The sequence below is a fragment of the Kogia breviceps genome, chromosome 19 (assembly GCF_026419965.1).
Source record: "Kogia breviceps isolate mKogBre1 chromosome 19, mKogBre1 haplotype 1, whole genome shotgun sequence".
Classification (NCBI taxonomy): Eukaryota; Metazoa; Chordata; class Mammalia; order Artiodactyla; family Physeteridae; genus Kogia; species Kogia breviceps.
In genome coordinates, this window is record NC_081328.1 from 41,279,700 (window position 1) to 41,298,204 (window position 18,505).

General features: G+C 58.3%; 1 protein-coding gene across 3 annotated transcripts in view; it reads right to left on the reverse strand.

The window, feature by feature from the left end:
- ARHGAP27 (Rho GTPase activating protein 27) overlaps window positions 1-17,571 on the reverse strand; it is a 30,917-nt gene extending 13,346 nt beyond the window's left edge. Inside the window, exons 1-4 of one of the 3 annotated variants that reach the window (XM_067020882.1) lie at window positions 17,486-17,571; window positions 17,188-17,297; window positions 16,110-16,301; window positions 14,150-14,824 (exon numbers count right to left, since the gene is read on the reverse strand). In XM_067020882.1, the coding sequence (XP_066876983.1) occupies window positions 14,150-14,806 (657 nt within the window). In that variant the 5' untranslated portion in view covers window positions 14,807-14,824; window positions 16,110-16,301; window positions 17,188-17,297; window positions 17,486-17,571. Of the gene's footprint in view, window positions 1-953; window positions 1,102-14,149; window positions 14,825-16,109; window positions 16,302-17,187; window positions 17,300-17,485 lie in introns of those variants that run through there. The other 2 variants (XM_067020881.1, XM_067020883.1) reach the window with 2 other exon arrangements.
- Window positions 17,572-18,505: the final 934 nt, after the last annotated feature.

Sequence of the window (18,505 nt, forward strand, 5' to 3'; positions counted from 1 at the left end):
CCAGGAAGAGAAGACACAGAATTACACTGGGAGCTCCAGACTGCAAATCAGGCCAAACGGGGGCAGGGCAATGCCCCTTGGAGGGAAGCACAGGCTAAGGATTGGAGCTGCCCCAGAGACACAAGGAAGCTTTGGAAGGTTGTGCGGGGCCTTCGTCGGAGGTGGGCAAGCAGAGTCGAACCTCTGCTAGGGATGCTGCAGCGCTGTGGAAAGAGTTGGACTGAGGTAGCCCCGAGGCCCTTTCGGACTCTAGAACTCTCTGTAGAACCCCCACAGTGCTGAGATAGAGGTACTTTCCTCTCCTGGCAGAGCCTCAGACAGGCTCAGACTGGCTCCTGGAAGCCAGGTGGTGAAGCCAGGCCCTCCAGGCCCTCAGGCCTTCAAGGAGGAGCTCTCCCCGGTTAGAGCAGGGCTGCCTCCCCTCCCCCAACTCCTGGAGGCCCAGACTAGGTGAGGTGCAGACACAGCCCATCAACACGGGTCTGACTAGGGCACCAGGGGCTCTTGGGCCCCAGATCCCAGTCATGTTAGAGACCCAGGGGACACCGAGTGGGAAAAAGAAAGTGGTCTCCCACCTCAGTCCGGAGAACAAAGCCAAGAGGGGCCTGGCTGTCACCACACCCAGCTGCCCTACCCCCCCACCCCCGTGCCCCTCTCAAGTCCAGTCCCCTCCCCTTGCCCACAGGCAGGTGACAGGCCTTGCCTCTCCCCTCCCCGCCCCCCAGCCCCAAAGCAGGTCACCACCTCTCAGCATCCCTAGGCCGCCCCTCTCAGACAGGCGGGGCCTCAGAGAAGGAAAGAGGAAAGAAGGGAGGAGTCCTAACCTCCGTGAGGCTCCCTCAGCTCCTAGCGGGGCCAGAGGATGGAGGCCCACTGGCAGCCCCTGACCGCATAGACCCCTCTGCCATCTCCATCAGAGGCTGAGCTCTCCCCCCAATGCCAGGGTCCCCTACCTGTCCCCGCAGGCCCCGACTCTGCCTCCTGGTCAGTTTGGCGATGATGTCCACCATCCTGTGCCCCTGAGCTGCTGGGATGGAGCCCTGGGAAGGCTTTGGGGGTGGAGCTAAGGGGCACAAGCCCAGGGCGGGTACAGGGCAACAGGGAAACAAGAAGTTGCCTTGCGACGGCGGGAGGCTGAGCCTCCAGCCCATTTCCTGTCAGGACTGCGGAAATGCTGCCTGAGAAGGAGGCCGCCTGAGACAGGGTGGGGTGGAGTCGGGTAGGGGTGCGTCGGGGCAGGGGTATTTTATGTCCAGGGAAACCACGGACCACCCCACTCAGTGCTCTGATTCCCAGGGAGTTCTGAATCCCAGGCCCAGACACAGACGCGGAGCAGGCTGCACAGAGGACGGCCCTGGGCCCGTGGGTGGGGGAGGGGTGGGCTGCACAGACGGGAACCAGCAGGAGGGGACAGCTGGGTGCTGGGGCCTGGGCTGGTGTAGACAGGACGAGTGGCCGTCAACTCCTCCCGCGCCCAAGGAGGATGTGATGGAAAAGAGGAAGCTTGCGTCAGGGGGGGGGGAATGTCTCAAAGAGGAAGGGGTCTGGGCCGATGTGGTATCGGAGGGAGCTGGTGTCTGGATCCCTCCAGCCACGCGGAGGACAGGCGGGATTCTGGCCACACCACCATCTACCCGCCTGACCGCCTGGGTCCGCCTCCTCCAGCCTTGGTCACCAAGATGCATGCGTGCACCCTCACCCGCGTGCCCCCACACGCGAGCGGGTACGCCCGGGCCCCTGCCCCGCCCTCCACGGACCCAGAGAAGGGGATGCGGACTAGCCCCCCACCCCACCCTACCCTAAGAGCTTTCTTCTGGCCGCCCCTCTCTGCACCCCCTCACCAGGTGGGTGCTCACAGAGGACACGGCAGGTCCTGGATGAGAAGCTGCGGCCTCGCCTCCGAGCCTTTGGGGTCCGTCTCGTCTTTATTAATCCCCTCAGAGGTGCTTCCTCCTCAGCCCCAAGTGCCCACCACCCGGCAGCCCGCGGGCTCGCCCGCAGTGGCTGAACAGGACGCTCTGACCCTCACCCTCCCACCTGCATCCCAGGGCCCTCATCTCCCATTTCAGCAATCCCTCCCCGCCCCGCCCTGGCTCTCCTTCCTTCCCGGCCCACATCCCCCAGGCTCTCCTCGCCTGCACCCACTGTGGGCTCAGGACAGGGACACCCAAGTCGAGCCAGGTACGGTGTAGATTTGGGGTGTGGAACGCTTGGGGAGACCCCATTCAGAGCAAGTCTGAGGCCTATGCCCTACTCTGCCCTCAGGGCTCCAGTATCACTTCACTACCATCCCCTGTGCCCCAGCTCAGAAGCCAGCAGCCCAGGGGCAAGATTAAGCCCCCAGAGAGGCCTGGAGTCCTCACTTGTCGCACATATGGCACATCACATTGCCCCCACCCTGAGGGCCAGGGAACACACACACACACACACACACACACACACACACACACACACACACACACACACACAGCCACCAAGAGAGAAGGAGCCAAGCCCCAGAGAAGGGAAGCACCTCTGTAAATTCCAGAGCAGCTGAGCCACCAGGGAGGAGCTGGGGTGGGGAAGGAAAACAGGAGGACAGGCGTGGGAACCTAGGCCCTCAGCACTGCCCTGCAGGAGGAACTGGGGAGCAGCGTCTCCCTGTGGCAGGGACCAGGAGTGACGGGGGTGGGGGATGGCTAGGACCACAGAAAAGGCAGCCAGCACCCTGGCCACTCTCCTCCCCTCTAAGAGGCCTGGCTCCCACGCCTGGGCTCTCCCTCTGGGCTCTGGCTGTACACTGCAGGGACCGAGCAAAACCCACGCAGCTCTGGCCTGTCCCGGTCTCCGACGCTGGCTCCTCGGGACTCCTGCCTGGGCTTCCCCTCCCCCGGGGACAGGAGGCTCCCAAGCAGCCCTCCTGGCTCACCACACCCTCACGCCTGGAGAGGCACGTGCGGGGGGAGGGGACCCAACAAGCCAGCTGCATACGGCCCATCTTTCCAAAACTCCCACAGAAGTATCGGGCCAGGCGCAACCAGAAAATCCTATCAGCTCTCTGGGACCAGAGGCAAAAGAAATGCCCACAGACCAGTGACTGAGCCTAGTGGCTGGCTAAGGGGGGCCAGGGGAGGGGGGACAGGAACTCCTTGGCTGCCTCTGAGCCTGCTCTGTGCCACCCGGGCTGGGGTGGAGGGGGAGCGGGAATGAGTCGTGATCTTTGTCCCCAGGGGCTTAGCCGCGTACAGAACCGCTGCGGTTCTGGCGTCTGTCCCTCCCCTCCGAGCACACCTTCTCCAGCACAGAGTCCAGGCCTCACTCCGTATCCACCCCTAACCCTGAGCGACAGGTGCACCACCGTGCAGGGGGGAGCCATGCCTGGCCCCGCCCCCGGAGAGGCACTTAGTGTGAGACTCCGCACACAATGACCTGAAGTGAGGTTCTTCTCCTGGGTTTGGGGCAGAAGCTCCATTCAACTAAAAGGAAAAAAGAATGGAGCCAGAGTCCAGAGACCTGGCTTCTTGTGTAGACTGTCTCAGTGCCTCTCTGGGCAACCCCTGGAATCTCTGGACCTCAGTTTCTTTATCCATAGAGTGGGCTGTCAGTCTCTCCCCGCTTCACGGGGCTGGTTGGTACAAAAGAGCCAAGCAGGTATCTGAGTTCCCACAGCCACATGGGGACATGGGGAAGAAAGCAGGGTTGTGCTTCCGCTTTTCTGGTTTGGGGTTGCAGTTGGGTGCCCTTGGCTCTGGACTCTGCTTCCAGCCTCTTGGTGCCCATCTCCGGGGTGCTTGGGGTCTCATCTCTGCTTCTCACTCTGCTGTGCTAGGAAAGCTCAACCAGCTTTATTAGCTTAACAACTTGCAACTGTATCTCCAGGTTACTTGGCGGGGTGAGGCCTGGGGTGGAGCCCCTTCGCCACTTTTCACCCACTGTGCTCTGAGGAAGGCTGGCAGACACCCAGGAGGTCTCCCGCCGCTGGGCCAGGAGGAATCAGAAATGGTCTGTTGAGGATCCCGTTGGCCAGCAAACGCTGTGATTATGAGCCAACCTCAGGAGGTGGGAAAATGTGACCGGGGGTCATCTTCTGCCACCCCCTCAAGCGAATCTGTCCCTGTACTCACCCTTCCTTCTCCCTCCCCTGATGGGGGTGCAGGGCCCTCCTATCCCAGCCAGCCTCCCCAACGGGCCCGGGAACCCGACTGACTCTCAGTTGCTCAGAAGCTGCCTCACCTCTCATCTCCAGCCCCTTTTCTCCAGCCTTTGTCCCTTTGGCATTTCAACAAACCCAAGGTCTCTCCAACTTGGAAAGAAAAAAAAGTGTCCCTGGACCCAGCCCTCCCCTCCTCCTTTTCAGAGCCAACTTCTTGAAGGCGTGCGTTCACCCACCATCTCGCCCAGACACCCAGTCCCCTGCTCGGGTCTCCCACAACCTCCTCAATGACTAGTTTGGTCCTGGTCTGTCCTGACTCCTCTCTGGTCCGTCCTGACTCCTCTCTGGTCCTTAGTCCTTATAATCCTCCCCCTCCTGGAGGGCCTCAGGCCGTGGCCTCTTGGTGTGTCTCCTTCCTCTGTCCATCTCCTGGGTGCTCGGGGTCTCATCTCTGCTTCTCACTCTACTGTCCTGGGAAAGCTCATCCAGTTTTATTAAGTTAACAACTTGCAACTGTATCTCCAGGTTGAGAAATCCAACTGCCCCCCTCCCTCCGCCCCGGGATGTCCTTGGTGCACTGAAAAGATGCACAAACCGAGTTCACCTTCATCCTCCTCCCCATCTCAGCATCACCTCTGTTGCTCAAGCAGAAACCTAGAATCATCCTTGATTCCTGCTTCCCTTGTATCACCTGTCTCGGAGCCCTGGAGATCCAGCCTGCGGAAACCTTTCAGACTTACCAGTCCCCAGGTAACACCAGGGTTAGAGGAGCACGGGAATATCACCACAAGGAAGCCAACATTCAGATCTAAAATACACATTCTACAGGACAACTGGTCTGGTCTCTTTAACAAGTCCGTGTCAGGGCAGAAGGAAAGGAAGGGGGTTGTCAAGGGAGATTTAAGAGACAACCAAATGCAATGAATGCATAGGATTGGATCCTGGTTTGAACCGGCTCTGAGAGACTTGTCTTAGGATAATGGGGGAAATTTGACTATGGCTTGGATCTTAGAGGATATTAAGGCATTAATGTTAATTTTGTTAGATATAATAATGGTATCATGGTGATAGAGAAAAAGATCATTTTTGATCATTTTTAACAGGTGCATACTGAAGTTTTCAAGGGTGAAATATAATGAACTCTGGAATTTGTAACTTTTATAATTTTATTCTTGGCAAAAAAGATAGAACAAACATGGAAAACAGTAACTGTTGAATCTAGCTAATAAGTATAATTATATTCACTTCAGTGAATATAATTTTTTCTTTTTTTTTTTTCCTTTTTTCTTTTTTGTATGTTTGAAAAATTTCATAATAGAAAGAAAAGAAACCCTCAAACTTTTATTTTTTTTTCTACTCTTCATCCTCCACAAGGTATTCATTATTTCTTATCTGGAAACAGACCGGCCCTTCCAGCTCTCCCCTACTCCCAATCTGTCATAGACAAAGGAAATTCTCTCCCTTTAAGATATAGTTCTGAGGCCAGGGATTCTGAAATACAGCAGCTTAAACATGCCCTGCTTCTCTTCTTCTCCCAGCTGCTACCCTCCACCGCCCAAACCAAGTGGGAGCTGGCACAGGTGAGAGGTCCTGAAACAGAGTCTGGCACCCGGGAGACCCTGGTGTAGACTGCCCCTGCCACGAGACTTCACCTAGGGTGAAGGCAGGGGAGGCTTGTCCAGACCCCTTGCCCCCAGGAGCTGACCGGGAGCCAAGCAGGTGGGCTAAACACCCTCTGTCCTTAAGGCTGGGCCTGCCGAGGAGGCAGGGGGAATTCATACCGGCAGAGACCACTGCTGCTCTAGGGACCCCCCACCAAGCTCACCCCCAGCCCCGATGAGCAAAGACTCATAATAAACTCCACTCCTCTGATGGCCCAGGGGCTGGAGAGAGGTGGAACCAACAGAGCCACCAAACTGGCCACTACAATCAGACCCCAGTATGATTGGGACGCAGGACACGCTAAAGACGCCATCACAAATCATGGCAGGAAGAAGAACTTGTCAGTAAAGGGGGATGGGACAACTGGATGACCATCTGGGAAAAAAAAGGTAATTAAAGGTGAGTCAACATTTCACTCTGTCCACTCAGACATACCCCCAAAGGATCAAAGATTCAGATGTTAAAAGTGAATCCATAACAACAATACTCAGAGAGGAAAATATAAGCAAAATTCTCTTTAAATAAAAGCCTTTGTGGGATTTCCCTGGAGGTCCAGTGGTTAAGACTCCGCACTTCCAATGCAGGGGGTGCGGGTTTGATCCCTGTTGGGGAACTAAGATCCCACATGCCGCGTAGTGCAGCCAAAGGGGAAAAAAAAAAAAAAAGCCTTAGTAACAAAGACTCTAAATCTAAACACCATAAAATAAGTGAGTTACACATTTGACTACATAAATTTTTTTTTTTTTTTTTGTGGTACGCGGGCCTCTCACTGTTGTGGCCTCTCCCGTTGCGGAGCACAGGCTCCGGACGCGCAGGCTCAGCGGCCATGGCTCACGGGCCCAGCCGCTCCGCAGCACGTGGGATCTTCCCAGACTGGGGCACGAACCCATATCCCCTGCAAAAACTTTTAAGAGTACAAGAAGAGGGCTTCCCTGGTGGCGCAGTGGTTGGGAGTCCGCCTGCCAATGCAGGGGACACAGGTTCGAGCCCTGGTCCGGGAAGATCCCACATGCTGAGGAGCAGCTAAGCCCGTGCGCCACAACTACTGAGCCTGCACTCTAGAGGCGGCGAGCCACAACTACTGAAGCCTGCGCACCTAGAGCCCGTGCTCCGCAACAAGAGAAGCCACCGCAATGAGAAACCTGCGCACCACAGCTAAGAGTAGCCCCTGCTCGCCGCAACTAGAGAAAGCCCACGCGCAGCAACGAAGACCCAACACAGCCAAAAATAAATAAATTTTTTTAAAAAGTACAAGAATAAATTTACAGAGAGAATTTGAGTGGGAGATTTAATAAACCTCTATCAGAATCAGAACAAAAGACAAAAAAGAAGCATACAATGGAAATGCATTTGAATAATCAATAAACTTGATTTGATACATATGGACCCTTACATCCCTTAAACAGAAAATATATACAGTTTTTGTAGGTCTATGAAAAACTTTGAAAACTTAAAAAGGAATACTTTCCTTTTTTTTATTTTCCTTTATTTTCCTGGTAAAATATGAAAAGGCCAAAATTAACTAGAGAACCAGTGGAAAACTTGAAAAGACTAATTACCATTGGTGAGAAGAAAAAAAAAAAAATCTGTCACTGCAAACGCACCAGGTCCAGAAGGTTTTGCAGGAGGCTGAACTGTAGAAACCATTAGGATTCACCTCTGACATCCCCTCCCTGGACAGGAGGATTGTAGATTTCCCTCTCGCCTGAGAGATACCGGGAGGGGGCTTCTCGGACGTGCCCCCCACAGCACCGTGCAGTGGCATTCGCCACAAAATACTGTAACTGTCATTTACTTGTCAATCTCTCCCCCTGGACAGTAAGCTACCTGAGGGCAGGGACCACCTCTGATTTTTCATTATCTCCCAGTGCCTGGTGACATCACCTGCCATTTACTGAATCAAGGAACGTGGAAGTGAAAAAGTACAGCATAATTGTCAGCACACTGGGATGCCTGTAAAACTCCCCAACATGTAAGCCTAGGAAAGCAGAATGGATGGAGAGAAACCCAAATCCTAAATCATTAGATTGAAGTTCCCCCTCCCGCCCCTTTATCCAAATATTTGCAATGGGGTTAAACTATTTTTATAGGGAAACAGTAATTTACAAGTTCAGACAAGGCGAGGAGCACTCCAGTGTATAATGAGGAGCGAAGATGGCTGGCAGGGTCTGGAGGCAGGCCCCTTCCGGGCTTCCTCTCTCGGGCCCCAGTGGGCCCAGCCTCCAGGACAGACAGGAAGCCTAGACATGGAGTCCTGGCCCACTCACCTTCATGCTCGCGGTGGACCTCCAGGCAGGGCAAGGAGAGGATGCAGGGTGGCACCATGGAGCCCAGAGCCTGGGCCGGACAAAGGGTCCTGCAGGCCTCACCTTGCCTAGGCAGTAGCTCTGGAAATCCCCTCAACACCCCAACCCTTCCTCAATTTGGAAACAGTCTCTGAATTTTAGCAAGCACCCCTTCCCGGGACCCAGCTCCGGGAGCCCCATTTCCCTCAACACCAACCCACATCAACTATCCCCTCGCTGCTCCACTCAGATCCAGCTCCAAATCTCCCCAACACCCTGCCGTGGAACCTTGACCATGTTCTGATCATCAGCCACCTGGTCACGATCAGGGGCTTTCCCACGCCCGGGACCTCGCACTGATTGGCCATCAGGGCTGGCATTCAGAACCGACTGCCCGACCCCTCCCACTGTTGGACCGACAGCTCCAGGAAGGGCAGAGAAAATAGATACAGAGTGAGGCCAGCTGCCGGAGCCCAGGAAGGAAGTGGGGAGGGCAGGCGGGCTTGCCGAGGGGTTGTCTCAGGGGCCCTGGGGGCTGAAGGGAACCGGGTGAAATGAGGCCCAGGCTGGGGGAGCGGGGCAATCAACCCAGTGACAACCGTCTGCAGGGTGGGAGGTGGCTCCTTTCTGCCTTGGGAGCAGCGGGCAGGGAGGAGCTCTCAGTGGGCGGGAATGTGGGGTGAGGATGGGAGGGAGCTCCTCAAGAAGCTGCTCTTTCACAAACCAGGTCATAGGCTGGGTAGTGGGGCTCCCGGGTCAGCCTGGGGCTGCAGGTGAGTCATGGGGAGGGTAAGTTCAGGCCAGGTGTCAAGAAAGCAGCTGGGCCACCCCAGCGGCCCTTGCTGGGTGGGGGTGGGCTGAGTTGTTGGAAGGAGGGCGTATAGGACAAGGGGGACTCATTAGGTTCTTCGCTTGGCCCCGGCTCCCCTGTTCTTACCAGCGCCCCCCCACCCCCGTTTTAGAAGGCCCCCTGGCTGGTCCCAAAGGGGGATCCAGGTGGGTCAGCCCAAGGCCAGTTCCCTTATCTCCATCACAGCTGCCTGGGGCTGCCCCTGGAGTCTGTCCCAGGGAGTGCGTGCCAGGGCTGGGATCCAGAGAGGAGAGTGGGGCACCTGGCGGCAGGGGTCACCGGGTGGGTTCTAGGGTACAGGGAAAGGCCGGGAGGGGAGTCGGGGAGAGCATGGGAAAACCGCTGTGGCACGCCCCTCCTCCCCCCAGGGTCCCAACTCCCTGGGAGGTGAAAGGTCACTCACGGTTCCTGGCAGAGGAGGAGGGAGCAACGAGGGCCCTGGGGCTCCTTCCAGTCCAGAACACACTCAGGTGCGGTACCTCCTTGGCTGTTTTCCTAAGCAGCTGCGGAGGCCCAGGCTGTAACGCCTTCCTCCCTGGGACCAATGCCCCGGCAGCAGGGCCGGGCTCCAGTCCAGGTGGCCGGCCTGGGCCTTCCCACCTCTGAGTCATCTTGGGGCATCGATGGTGACCACACCCTGAAATCCCAGAGTCAGGACGGCCCGTCGCCCAGGGGTGACCCCGCAGCAGCCACCGGGGAGGAGTCTCAGAGGCCCCTTCCTGACCAGGCCTCCCTGGGCTCGCAGGGTGCCTCCCGGCGGGTATGCATGGGTGGCTGGCGGGGATCCAGTCCTCCAGCTCACCTCCCGCCCGCCTCAGAAGGGTGTGCTTCGGCCCCCTCCTGGGACATCTCATTCTCAAGGGGAGCGTTTGGAATCCCTGCCTCCTCCGTGCCCCCATGCCCACGGCTGGGCACATACGGAGCACACAGAAGAGTGAACACTTGGGAATTCCCTGGCGGTGCCGTGGTCAGGCCTCGGCGCTTCCACTGCCGGGGGCCCAGGGTTCAATCCCTGGTCAGGGAACTAAGATCCCGCAAGCTGCGCGGTGCCGCCAAAAAATACCCAAAAGTGAACACTTGTTTGCCTTGGGCTTGTACCGTCCTTGCTGAGAACAGGGTGGCCAAGCCTGAAAGCCACCTGGCTGAGACTAAGCCTGGTAGTCAGGGTGGGGTTTGGGGTCTGGAGGCCTGCAACTGATCTGGAAGCAGCCACCTCCTGGCCGTGTGACCTTTGGCCAGTCACTAAAGCTCTTTGAACCTCTGTTTGTACTCGGGACAAACGTCGGGGGGTACCCATGCCTGCCTTCCGGGCTGCTGGGAGGATGAGTCTTTGAGAGCCCACAGGACCGTTAGCCCCTTTGGGACAGGGACTGTCATGTCTTACCATGCTTTGTGTCCCAGTGGCCAGCACACGCTAGATGCTCGCTATGTGCTTCCCTAGCCAAGTGAATGGTTAACGACGAGGCTAGGAAGTGCCCCACATGGTACAGGCTCCTCTCCTCTGGTGGGGACAGTCCCTGCCTCGGTCAATTGTCCTGCCCTCCTCGCCACCACCTCCCCTTGTCCAATGATCCATCAAGTGGACACTGCTCCTACCCTGCCAATGACCCCATGTCACCTCCATGCACACATCCTTGCTCCTCCTCAGAGGAAGCAGGTCCCTTCCGCTCTGCTCTGGGTCCCTCCCTCACTCCTTTCTCCTGGGATCTCATCTCTTCAACCACCTCCTCACCGTCCTCAGCCTCCCCCTCTTCCTGGCCCTTCACTGAGATTCGGGGGAGTCTCCACCCTAGATCTGCACCTGCATCTGACCACACGGGTCTCCCTTCCCGCTAAGCTTCTGAGAGTTGTCTACATGCTATCTGTGTCCTCACCTTCATTTCTCTGATCCTTTGCTCTCTGCCTTCGGCAACCCCTTGACCCCTTGACCAGCTTCTGATAAGGTGGCCGCTGACCTTCTGGTGGCCGCTACCGATAAATGTTCGACGGCCTTCATCTAACTTCCCTTTTCCCTGGACACTTCCCTTCAGCTTCTGGGCCAGCACCCTCCTGCTGTTCCTCCTTGTTCCACATTCTCTCCACACCCATGGCTCCTCCATCACAGGCTGAAGGTCTCCTGGACGTCAGCCCCAGCTATCCAACTGCCTATTGGACCAGGCAGGGCCAAAGTGGGCACTGCGTCTTTCCTCCACCCCTTCCTCCCCAGTTATCCCAGCTGTGAACAGCACCACCGTCTGCCCCAGTGTGCAGACTGGGAGACTGGAGCTCCTCCTGATTTCCCACCCACCCCTTCGACACATCAGCCACCAGGTCCCGCCGAGTCTACCTCCCAAATCTCCCATTATCGCTGCGTGCCTGGGAGACCACGAAGGTCCCCATCATTCTCCGAGGCCCAGCCACAGGGGTTTTTCCTCAATCCCTCTCCCTTTTCTGCTGAAAGCCTTCCAACAGCTGCAGGATAAAGTCCAAATTCCTGGCGAAAGCCCATGAGCCCCTGCTCGGCAAGACGCCATCCACTCCCGACCCCAAGCCCCCATTCCTGAGCCCCAGCTGTAAGGTCCCAAAGGTGCCACATCTTCCCGCACCTCCACCTCTGCCCATGCACCCCGAGTGTAGCTCCATCACAGGTGGCCTGTGTCAGGCACTGAAGCATCTGTCCCCTCCTCCCAATCTCCCATCCCAGACAGTGAACCTCTCAGAGCTGGAGCTGTGCCTCAGTCACCTTTAGATCAAAGACTCACCTGGTGCTTGGCAGGTGTTCAGTCAGTTCACATGCAGTGAATGGAGGGGAAAGGTAGGACCTGCTTCTCCTGCATCCTCCAAGGAGAAAACAGGCAGGCTCACCTTCCAGGAAACTGCTTCTCTAAATGCTACCTTGAACAACTAAGAGCAGGGTGGGATTTCCTTCCCAGGAGGGAACCACCTGCCCACCCCTGGAGTTTGTCAGGGATGGGGTGTCAAGGGAGGCCCACAGCTGACACTCGAATAAAGCACAGTCACAGGGAGTGTGGTATTATACCCATTGCACAGGGGAGGAAACAGGACCAGAGATGCTAAGTGACTTGCTGAGGTCACACAGTGAATTAGGGCCAGAAGTGGGACTGGGCAGAGCCTCTCTGCCAAAACCCAGGGGTCTGGGAGACACCACAGTTCCTCCCTGTACAAGCCCTACCCGCATCATCACCTGTGCCCACATACTCCTAATACATCACTGCAGCTACCGCAGCTAGAGGAAGAAGGGGCAGTGACCCTGGCTCCTGGGGTGATTTCTCTTCTCAGGAGGTACGAGGATGCGGGGAGTGGGGTGGGGGGCTGGTGTCTCCTCTCCCTCTTTCTCCCATCTTGGTCCTGGGCTCATGGGTGGAGCCCCTTGGGCAGACCTGCAGAGCCCCATCTCATGGTAAGGGGGGGCTGGCTCTCCCCGTCCCTCTTCAACACATTCGGCAAGGCTCTGGGCCAGGCCCTCTGCCAGGTGCTGGGGTTCAGAGAGCAAGGCCAGGCCCCCACCTCAAGGATCGAGGAGTGCGCCTCCAAGGGCCAGACAGACATTCCCACCATCACAAGGACAGAGAATGTGGAGAGGCCCCGGAGTGCGCCGCCGAGAGCCTGCTCAGGAAACGGAGGGGCGCCGGGGAAGGCATCCGGCCATGTATTCCAGAGAAGCTGTCTGGTGGGTTCGCCGAGGCGCTTGGCTGAAGGATTCGCCCCATCCCTGCTCCGCTCCCGCTCCGCCCCCACAACTCTCCCCGCTCCGGGTCTGGGTCCCGATCTCCTTCCCCACCCACCGCATGCTGTTCTCCACTCTGGCCACCAGGGGGCGGGTTGGCCTTGGCAGAAACCTTAGCAAAGGTGGCGTGCACCCGGAAGAAAAGATACCCAGTGGGACCTCAGCCAGTCTTGGCTGACCGCCTACTACGTGCCAAGCACTTCCACGCTTCACCTCGTTTAAGGCTCTCAACGCCTCGAATCCTTTGGTACTGTTCTGCATGTACACAAGAGGGCATCGTGGCAAGGGGAATGAAGCGGCTTGTCAGGAGCGGGCAGGTGACCCAGCAGAGTCAAATTCGAGTCTCTGCCTCAAATCCTGAACACTGCACCATAATGAGACAGGACGGAGGGAAGACCCAGGAACTCACTGATGGGGACGGTGCCTCTTTCTTCCCAGACTCAGTCCCTGCACGTGGCAGGCATCAATATTTATTGTAATCATATTGGGTCCAAAGAAGGAAATCAGAGACTCACAAGCTTCAGGGGTCATCCATCCCCTACCCCCTTGATCCAAACATGAACTGAGACCCTGAGAGAGGAAGTGGATTGCCCATAGTTACACAGCTGTCAGATGTGGCACATGTCAGAGGGGGCCTGTGCCCTCCACCCCCCCCCACCTCTCCCTGAAAACTCCCTAAACTTGAAGAAGTCCAGGCTGCCGAAGGATTCTGAGAATGTAAGAGTTTTTAAAAGGTGCTCTTATTTTAAATGATATTTAAATTAAAATTTAAAATTTCCCAAATTTACATAATCGGATTCTGAGGCAAAAAGAACATCCTCGCAATAACTGGACTTCTTTCTGAAACAAAACCATCGAAATTACGAAAAGAAAAAAAAAAAAGGAACTAAAATGTTGGAACCAGTCAAAAAAGGAAGCAGACCCCTGACTTTCACATCCATTATCTCCTCCGACGCCCAAGCTCATGTGAGAAAGGCGAGGCAGGTAGAGCCTGCGGCGGCAGGTCACAGTCCCCTATTTCATTCCGAATACGTTTCGGAATGGTTCGGATTTTAGAAGGATAACCGGCGCACACACCTGCCACAGGTGACATAACTCTCCCAGCAAGGCTTGGGCAGCAGCCTGTAATCGGGTTTATTTGCACTTCTGCAGCAAAACTTGAATATTCACACTAAATGGGATAAATTAAGGCCGTCCACGGCCGCACATCGGTTCAAGTCAAATTTTGCCATCAGCTGAGTTACAAAAAAACCCTTTGGGCTCCAGAGAGCTTTGGCATTTGGGAATTTCAGGTAAGAGATCGTGAGTGAGCCTGTACCCCTCTCGTTTCGTGGTTGAGGAAGGTTAGGCTCGGCGTGAGCGGTCCAAAGCCGGCGGGCGGACACTGCTGCTCCGTGGAGCCCGACGCAAGAGTGAGCGGGTCTCCTAGCGCCGCCGCTCGCGGCGGGCGTAACTCCCGCCCCTCTGCCCGCTCCCGGCTCCCCGTGGCGTACCTGCTTCGGGTGCTGCTCCAGCGGCTGGCCGCGCACGTCCTGGATGGCCTCGTAGACGTTTTCGGAGTTGCTGCGCGCCAGGGGCCGCGGGCACAACCAAGAGCCCGCCACGCTGCAGGCCTTGAAGCTGGCCCCGCTCCCGAGGAGACCGGCAGGGGGCGCGGCGGTGCGGGCCAGGTCGTCCAAAGACTGCGCGGGCCGCACAGGTGCCATGGGCCTCGTGTACACGCAGGCGGGCAGGCAGGGCGCCAGGCTTCGGCGATGGGTTGCTGCGCCGCGCCGAGCTAGGCCGCACATGGAGCCCGCGCGGCCCCGGGGCTCGGCGGGCGCACCTTCGGGACCGGCGGGCGCCGACGCTCCCACGAAGCAGTAGTCATAGGCGAGCGGTTCGGGGTCTGCGGGACCCGGAAGGCGCGCGGGCGGCTGCGGGGCGGGGGCAGGGTGGCCGAGGGCCGGCAGCTCGCGCACGTACTGCGCCGGCAGGTAGAAGGGGCGGCCGCCGGGCTCACTGCGCACGTGCCACCAGTGCTCCGTGCTGCGGCGCAGCAGTCGGTAGCGCTCGTTGGGCTGGATGGCAAAGCGGCGCCCGTCCTTGCCCGTGTACTCGAAGGGGTGCTCCACCAGCACGTACACGTCCCCCTCGACGTCCGCCGCCATCGCGGCCGCGGCGTGTCCCTGTGGGCAACGAGGAGGAGGGGCGCGGAGGTCAGGGCCGCCGAGCCGGGAAGCGCACCGCACTAGGGAGACGGAAAACTTGGGTTCGAGTACCGAAGCTAACAATCGTTTGTGTACGTTCAGGCCTCAGTTTTCCTATCTCTAAAACGGGGGACTTGGATAAAATAATCTCTAAGGTTTTCATTCTTACACTCAGTGATGGAATTAAGACAGCCCTTTCATTCTCTTGGTTGATTGTAAAATTCTATCCCTTGGTGGGGAGATTGTGGGTAATACTGGTCCAGCTTTACAGCCAGGGAAGCTTTGGCTCAAAGAGATGGGGGTGATTGCCCGCGATAAAGTCGACACCACGTTTGCCTAAAAGTTGACTGGGCCTCAGTTTCCGCGTCTGTGAAGTGGGAAGAATAGCCCATTCCATTACCCCCCTCCCACCCCTCCCCGACGCTTCCAGCCCTCATGGAATCGCGTCCTTGGCACCCCACTCCCCAGGCGTGTGCGCCCGAGGCCCGCGGGGACAGGGTTGGGGCTTGGGCTCCAGGAGCGGCCCCAGCTTTACTCTGGGAGTGTCCCTGCCCCGCTTAGTCCAAGGGCCTTGGCGTCAGGGGCCGCGGCTGCCAAGGCCGGGGGAACCGGTTCTCTCAGTTGCTCTTTCCTTCCCCAGCGGCTTTGCCACAGACGTGAACCCGGAGCCCGGCCAGCCCAGACCGACCGGCACCGCCCCCTGCTCTCTTGCTCCCATCTCCACCTCCAGAGAGAGGCTCGGCCTTGCGGCCTGCCCCCCTGCCCTGTGATCTCTACCTTGCCCCATGAGAATGGCCCCTGGGGAATGCACTTTGTGACAGTGACTACCCGTGCGATGTACCCATGGGCCCCCAAAGCTCTCCTGGAGTGATCACCACAACACGTCCCCCTCCACGCCAGCTCAGTCTGGCCCTTGGTATGTTGGGGGAGGGAGTCGGAGCCCAGTTGTAAGCCTGCCTGAGTGGCTGGTCCCTCCAAGCCTTTATATCGACCACACCTACTGACCCACAAAGGTGACCTGGGACCAGCCGCTGGGAGCTCGGCCTCTTGCTGAGTCTGAGGGATCCAAGGCACAAGGTCTGGTCTGGTCTAGCGCTCCTTCTCTTTCTCAAGCTTTCCCCGATGGGGAAGGGGTGTAAACTGAGTCACTAAGCACACTGGGCCCTGGAGGCGGGGTCCTTGAGCTGACGGGAGCTAAGCCACCAAACCCTAGGTGGGGACACCCCTTCTCACCACCTTCCCCTGGAACCCCGCGCTCACTCACGTCGGCAGCAGGGCTGACCTCACGGAGCCCATGGGCTGGCTGGGCGGAGCCGGAGGATGTATGCAGGTTAGGTCCCTGCCATCTCCTTGGGCGGGGCTTCAAAGAGCTAGGCTGGAGAGGCCTCGGGGAGCAGGAGCCGGCAAGGAGTGCAAAGAAGGAGAGGGCTGCCTTCAGTTCCCAGAGCGGCTGTGTCTGGGAGGGACGAGGAGGAGCCTGAAGAAGTCGGCCTGGGCCGGTGGGGACTTTGGGGGCGGGGCCCGGGGCAGGAGAAGGCCTGAGGGAGGGGCACGGGCAGGGAGGGCTGCGACCGAAGGGGCGCTGGAGGGTCGCGAGCGGATCCAAGGGAGGGTAGTGTCCCGACCCTGCCCCGACCCACCCCACCCCTATGCGCGAGATTAGTTGTCCGCGAGCCTCTGCGTCCCGCGGGCGCGCTGCTTAGGGACTGCTCGACCCGGGCTTGCAGTCTTGCCGGGGCGTTCCCAGTCCGAGCAAGGCCATTTGCATCCTGAACTGTGCGGGTTGCAGGCACTACCCGCTCCGGTCCCATCTACATCCTCCCCAGGCTCTTTCCGAACGCAACTCGGCCGGGCCTGGAAAAACTTGGAGCGGGGTTCCCACCGCAGGGACGCTCCCCGGAGCGCAGGGTCACTGGCTGGGTGGGGAGGGGACCCAACCCTCAGCTCCTTCCCTGACCCTGGGGGAGCGAAGAGAACGGAAGGGATGGGGGAGCGGGGAGGATCCCTGGAGGGCGAGGACGGACCCATCACCAGGAGGTGCACTGCGTCCACTGCCAGGGAGACAGACAAGAGCCACAGCGGCGCCAACGCCTGGGTCGACGCTGGGGGCCTGGGCCTGCGCCCCTCCTGCCCCGGGACGGAGCGCAGCCCTTCGCCTCCCACCTCCTCCCGGGGGAGGGGAAGATCCGTCCCGCGCGGCCCTCCTTCCGAGCCCGCGCAGCTCAGGCTCGCGCAGTGCGAAGGGGCTGGCTCGCGATGCTCCCGGGTGAGGACCCGCCACCTGCGATCCCCCTCCCCGCCCCAGATCAGCACCCCCGCCCAGTCCGGCCCTGCCCTGGCACCTCGGGGTGTCCGATCGCTGGCCTCGCCTCCACTTGTCCTGGCAGCCGCGCGGGGGCTCGGCGTCCGGCGCTCCCTCCTCCACCGCCCTGCTCCCACGCTGCCCTGTTTCCTGTTCAACAAAATAGCGAGGGAGGCACCGGCGGAGAGCACCCGGCAGAACTTCCTCCCGGACTGGGGTTGCGGCTCCGAGAGACAATCCCCGGTGTCCTGGCTTCCTGTCCCCTCTGGGACGGGCCAGCGCCCGAGGAGCAGAGGCGCCACCCCTTCCCCCGCACCTCCCGGGATCCTGGGCCACACCTGGCGGACTCCCGGAGGTGGAGGCAGCAGAACCAGGACGGTGGGACGAGAGGGGAGGAGGCCTTCTCACCAACTTCTGGCCAGATTTCCCTCCACTGCTCTACTCTACCCCTTTCCCCCACTGCCTTGCCTTGACCCTTGTGGGGGAGGAGGGCCTCCTCCAATCTGTCCGTAGGATAAGCTCAGAGCAGGCTCCTGGGGCTTGAACTCAAGACGCTCACCTTATCTCTGCATCTCAGTTTTCTTTCCTGTAAACTGGGGATAATAACACCTACTTCATAGGATTGTTGTGAAGATTAAATGAGATGCACTAAGCAAATGTATTGTTATGATCACGTTCTGAGAACACATTAGATTAGTTATTACCACTAATTTTATTATGAGGTGAGCTGTCCTCCTCTTTGGGGTTGAATTGAGGTCTCCAATCCCACCCCCCATCCTCCTTTAGGAGGAGGGGGAAGGGAGACACAAGGGTTCTCAGAAACACCTTGCTAAGGATGGAGGATTGAGTCCAAAGGCAGCACACAGGTCATGTGCTCCTGGCCCTCCTCTGGGCCTGCCTCCTCTAGCCCTCGCACCAGGTCCCTCAGGTTTCCTCGGGAGCCCAACACTACCTGCCCTTGAGGGAAGCTGGGGCTCATGCAGTGGGCGGAGAGTGAGTGGTCCCTCGAAGGCTGAGAGGCATCTTCAAGGACAGGAAACTGCAGACCTGAATCTTTCAGTCCCATTTTCCTGCAACCTGATTTCCCTGGGAATTAGTCTGTTTCCTTCTTCTGTCTTTACAATGGGCAGGGGCGGGCTTCCCCCTGCAGGCGCCCCCCACCCCTGGGACTTCTTCTGGAACTTCAGAGGAAAGTTGGCAGCCAAGTAAAGGCCACATTGAGCCCTAAAACCATGAGCCCTGAATCGGGCCCTGCTCACAAACCTTTCCTTCCTGAGCCCCTTCTCTTGCCTTGGGTAACCCTGTGGGAAATGGTTTCACATGTTCCAGTGTCAGGAGTCTGTGCTTTGACATTTCAG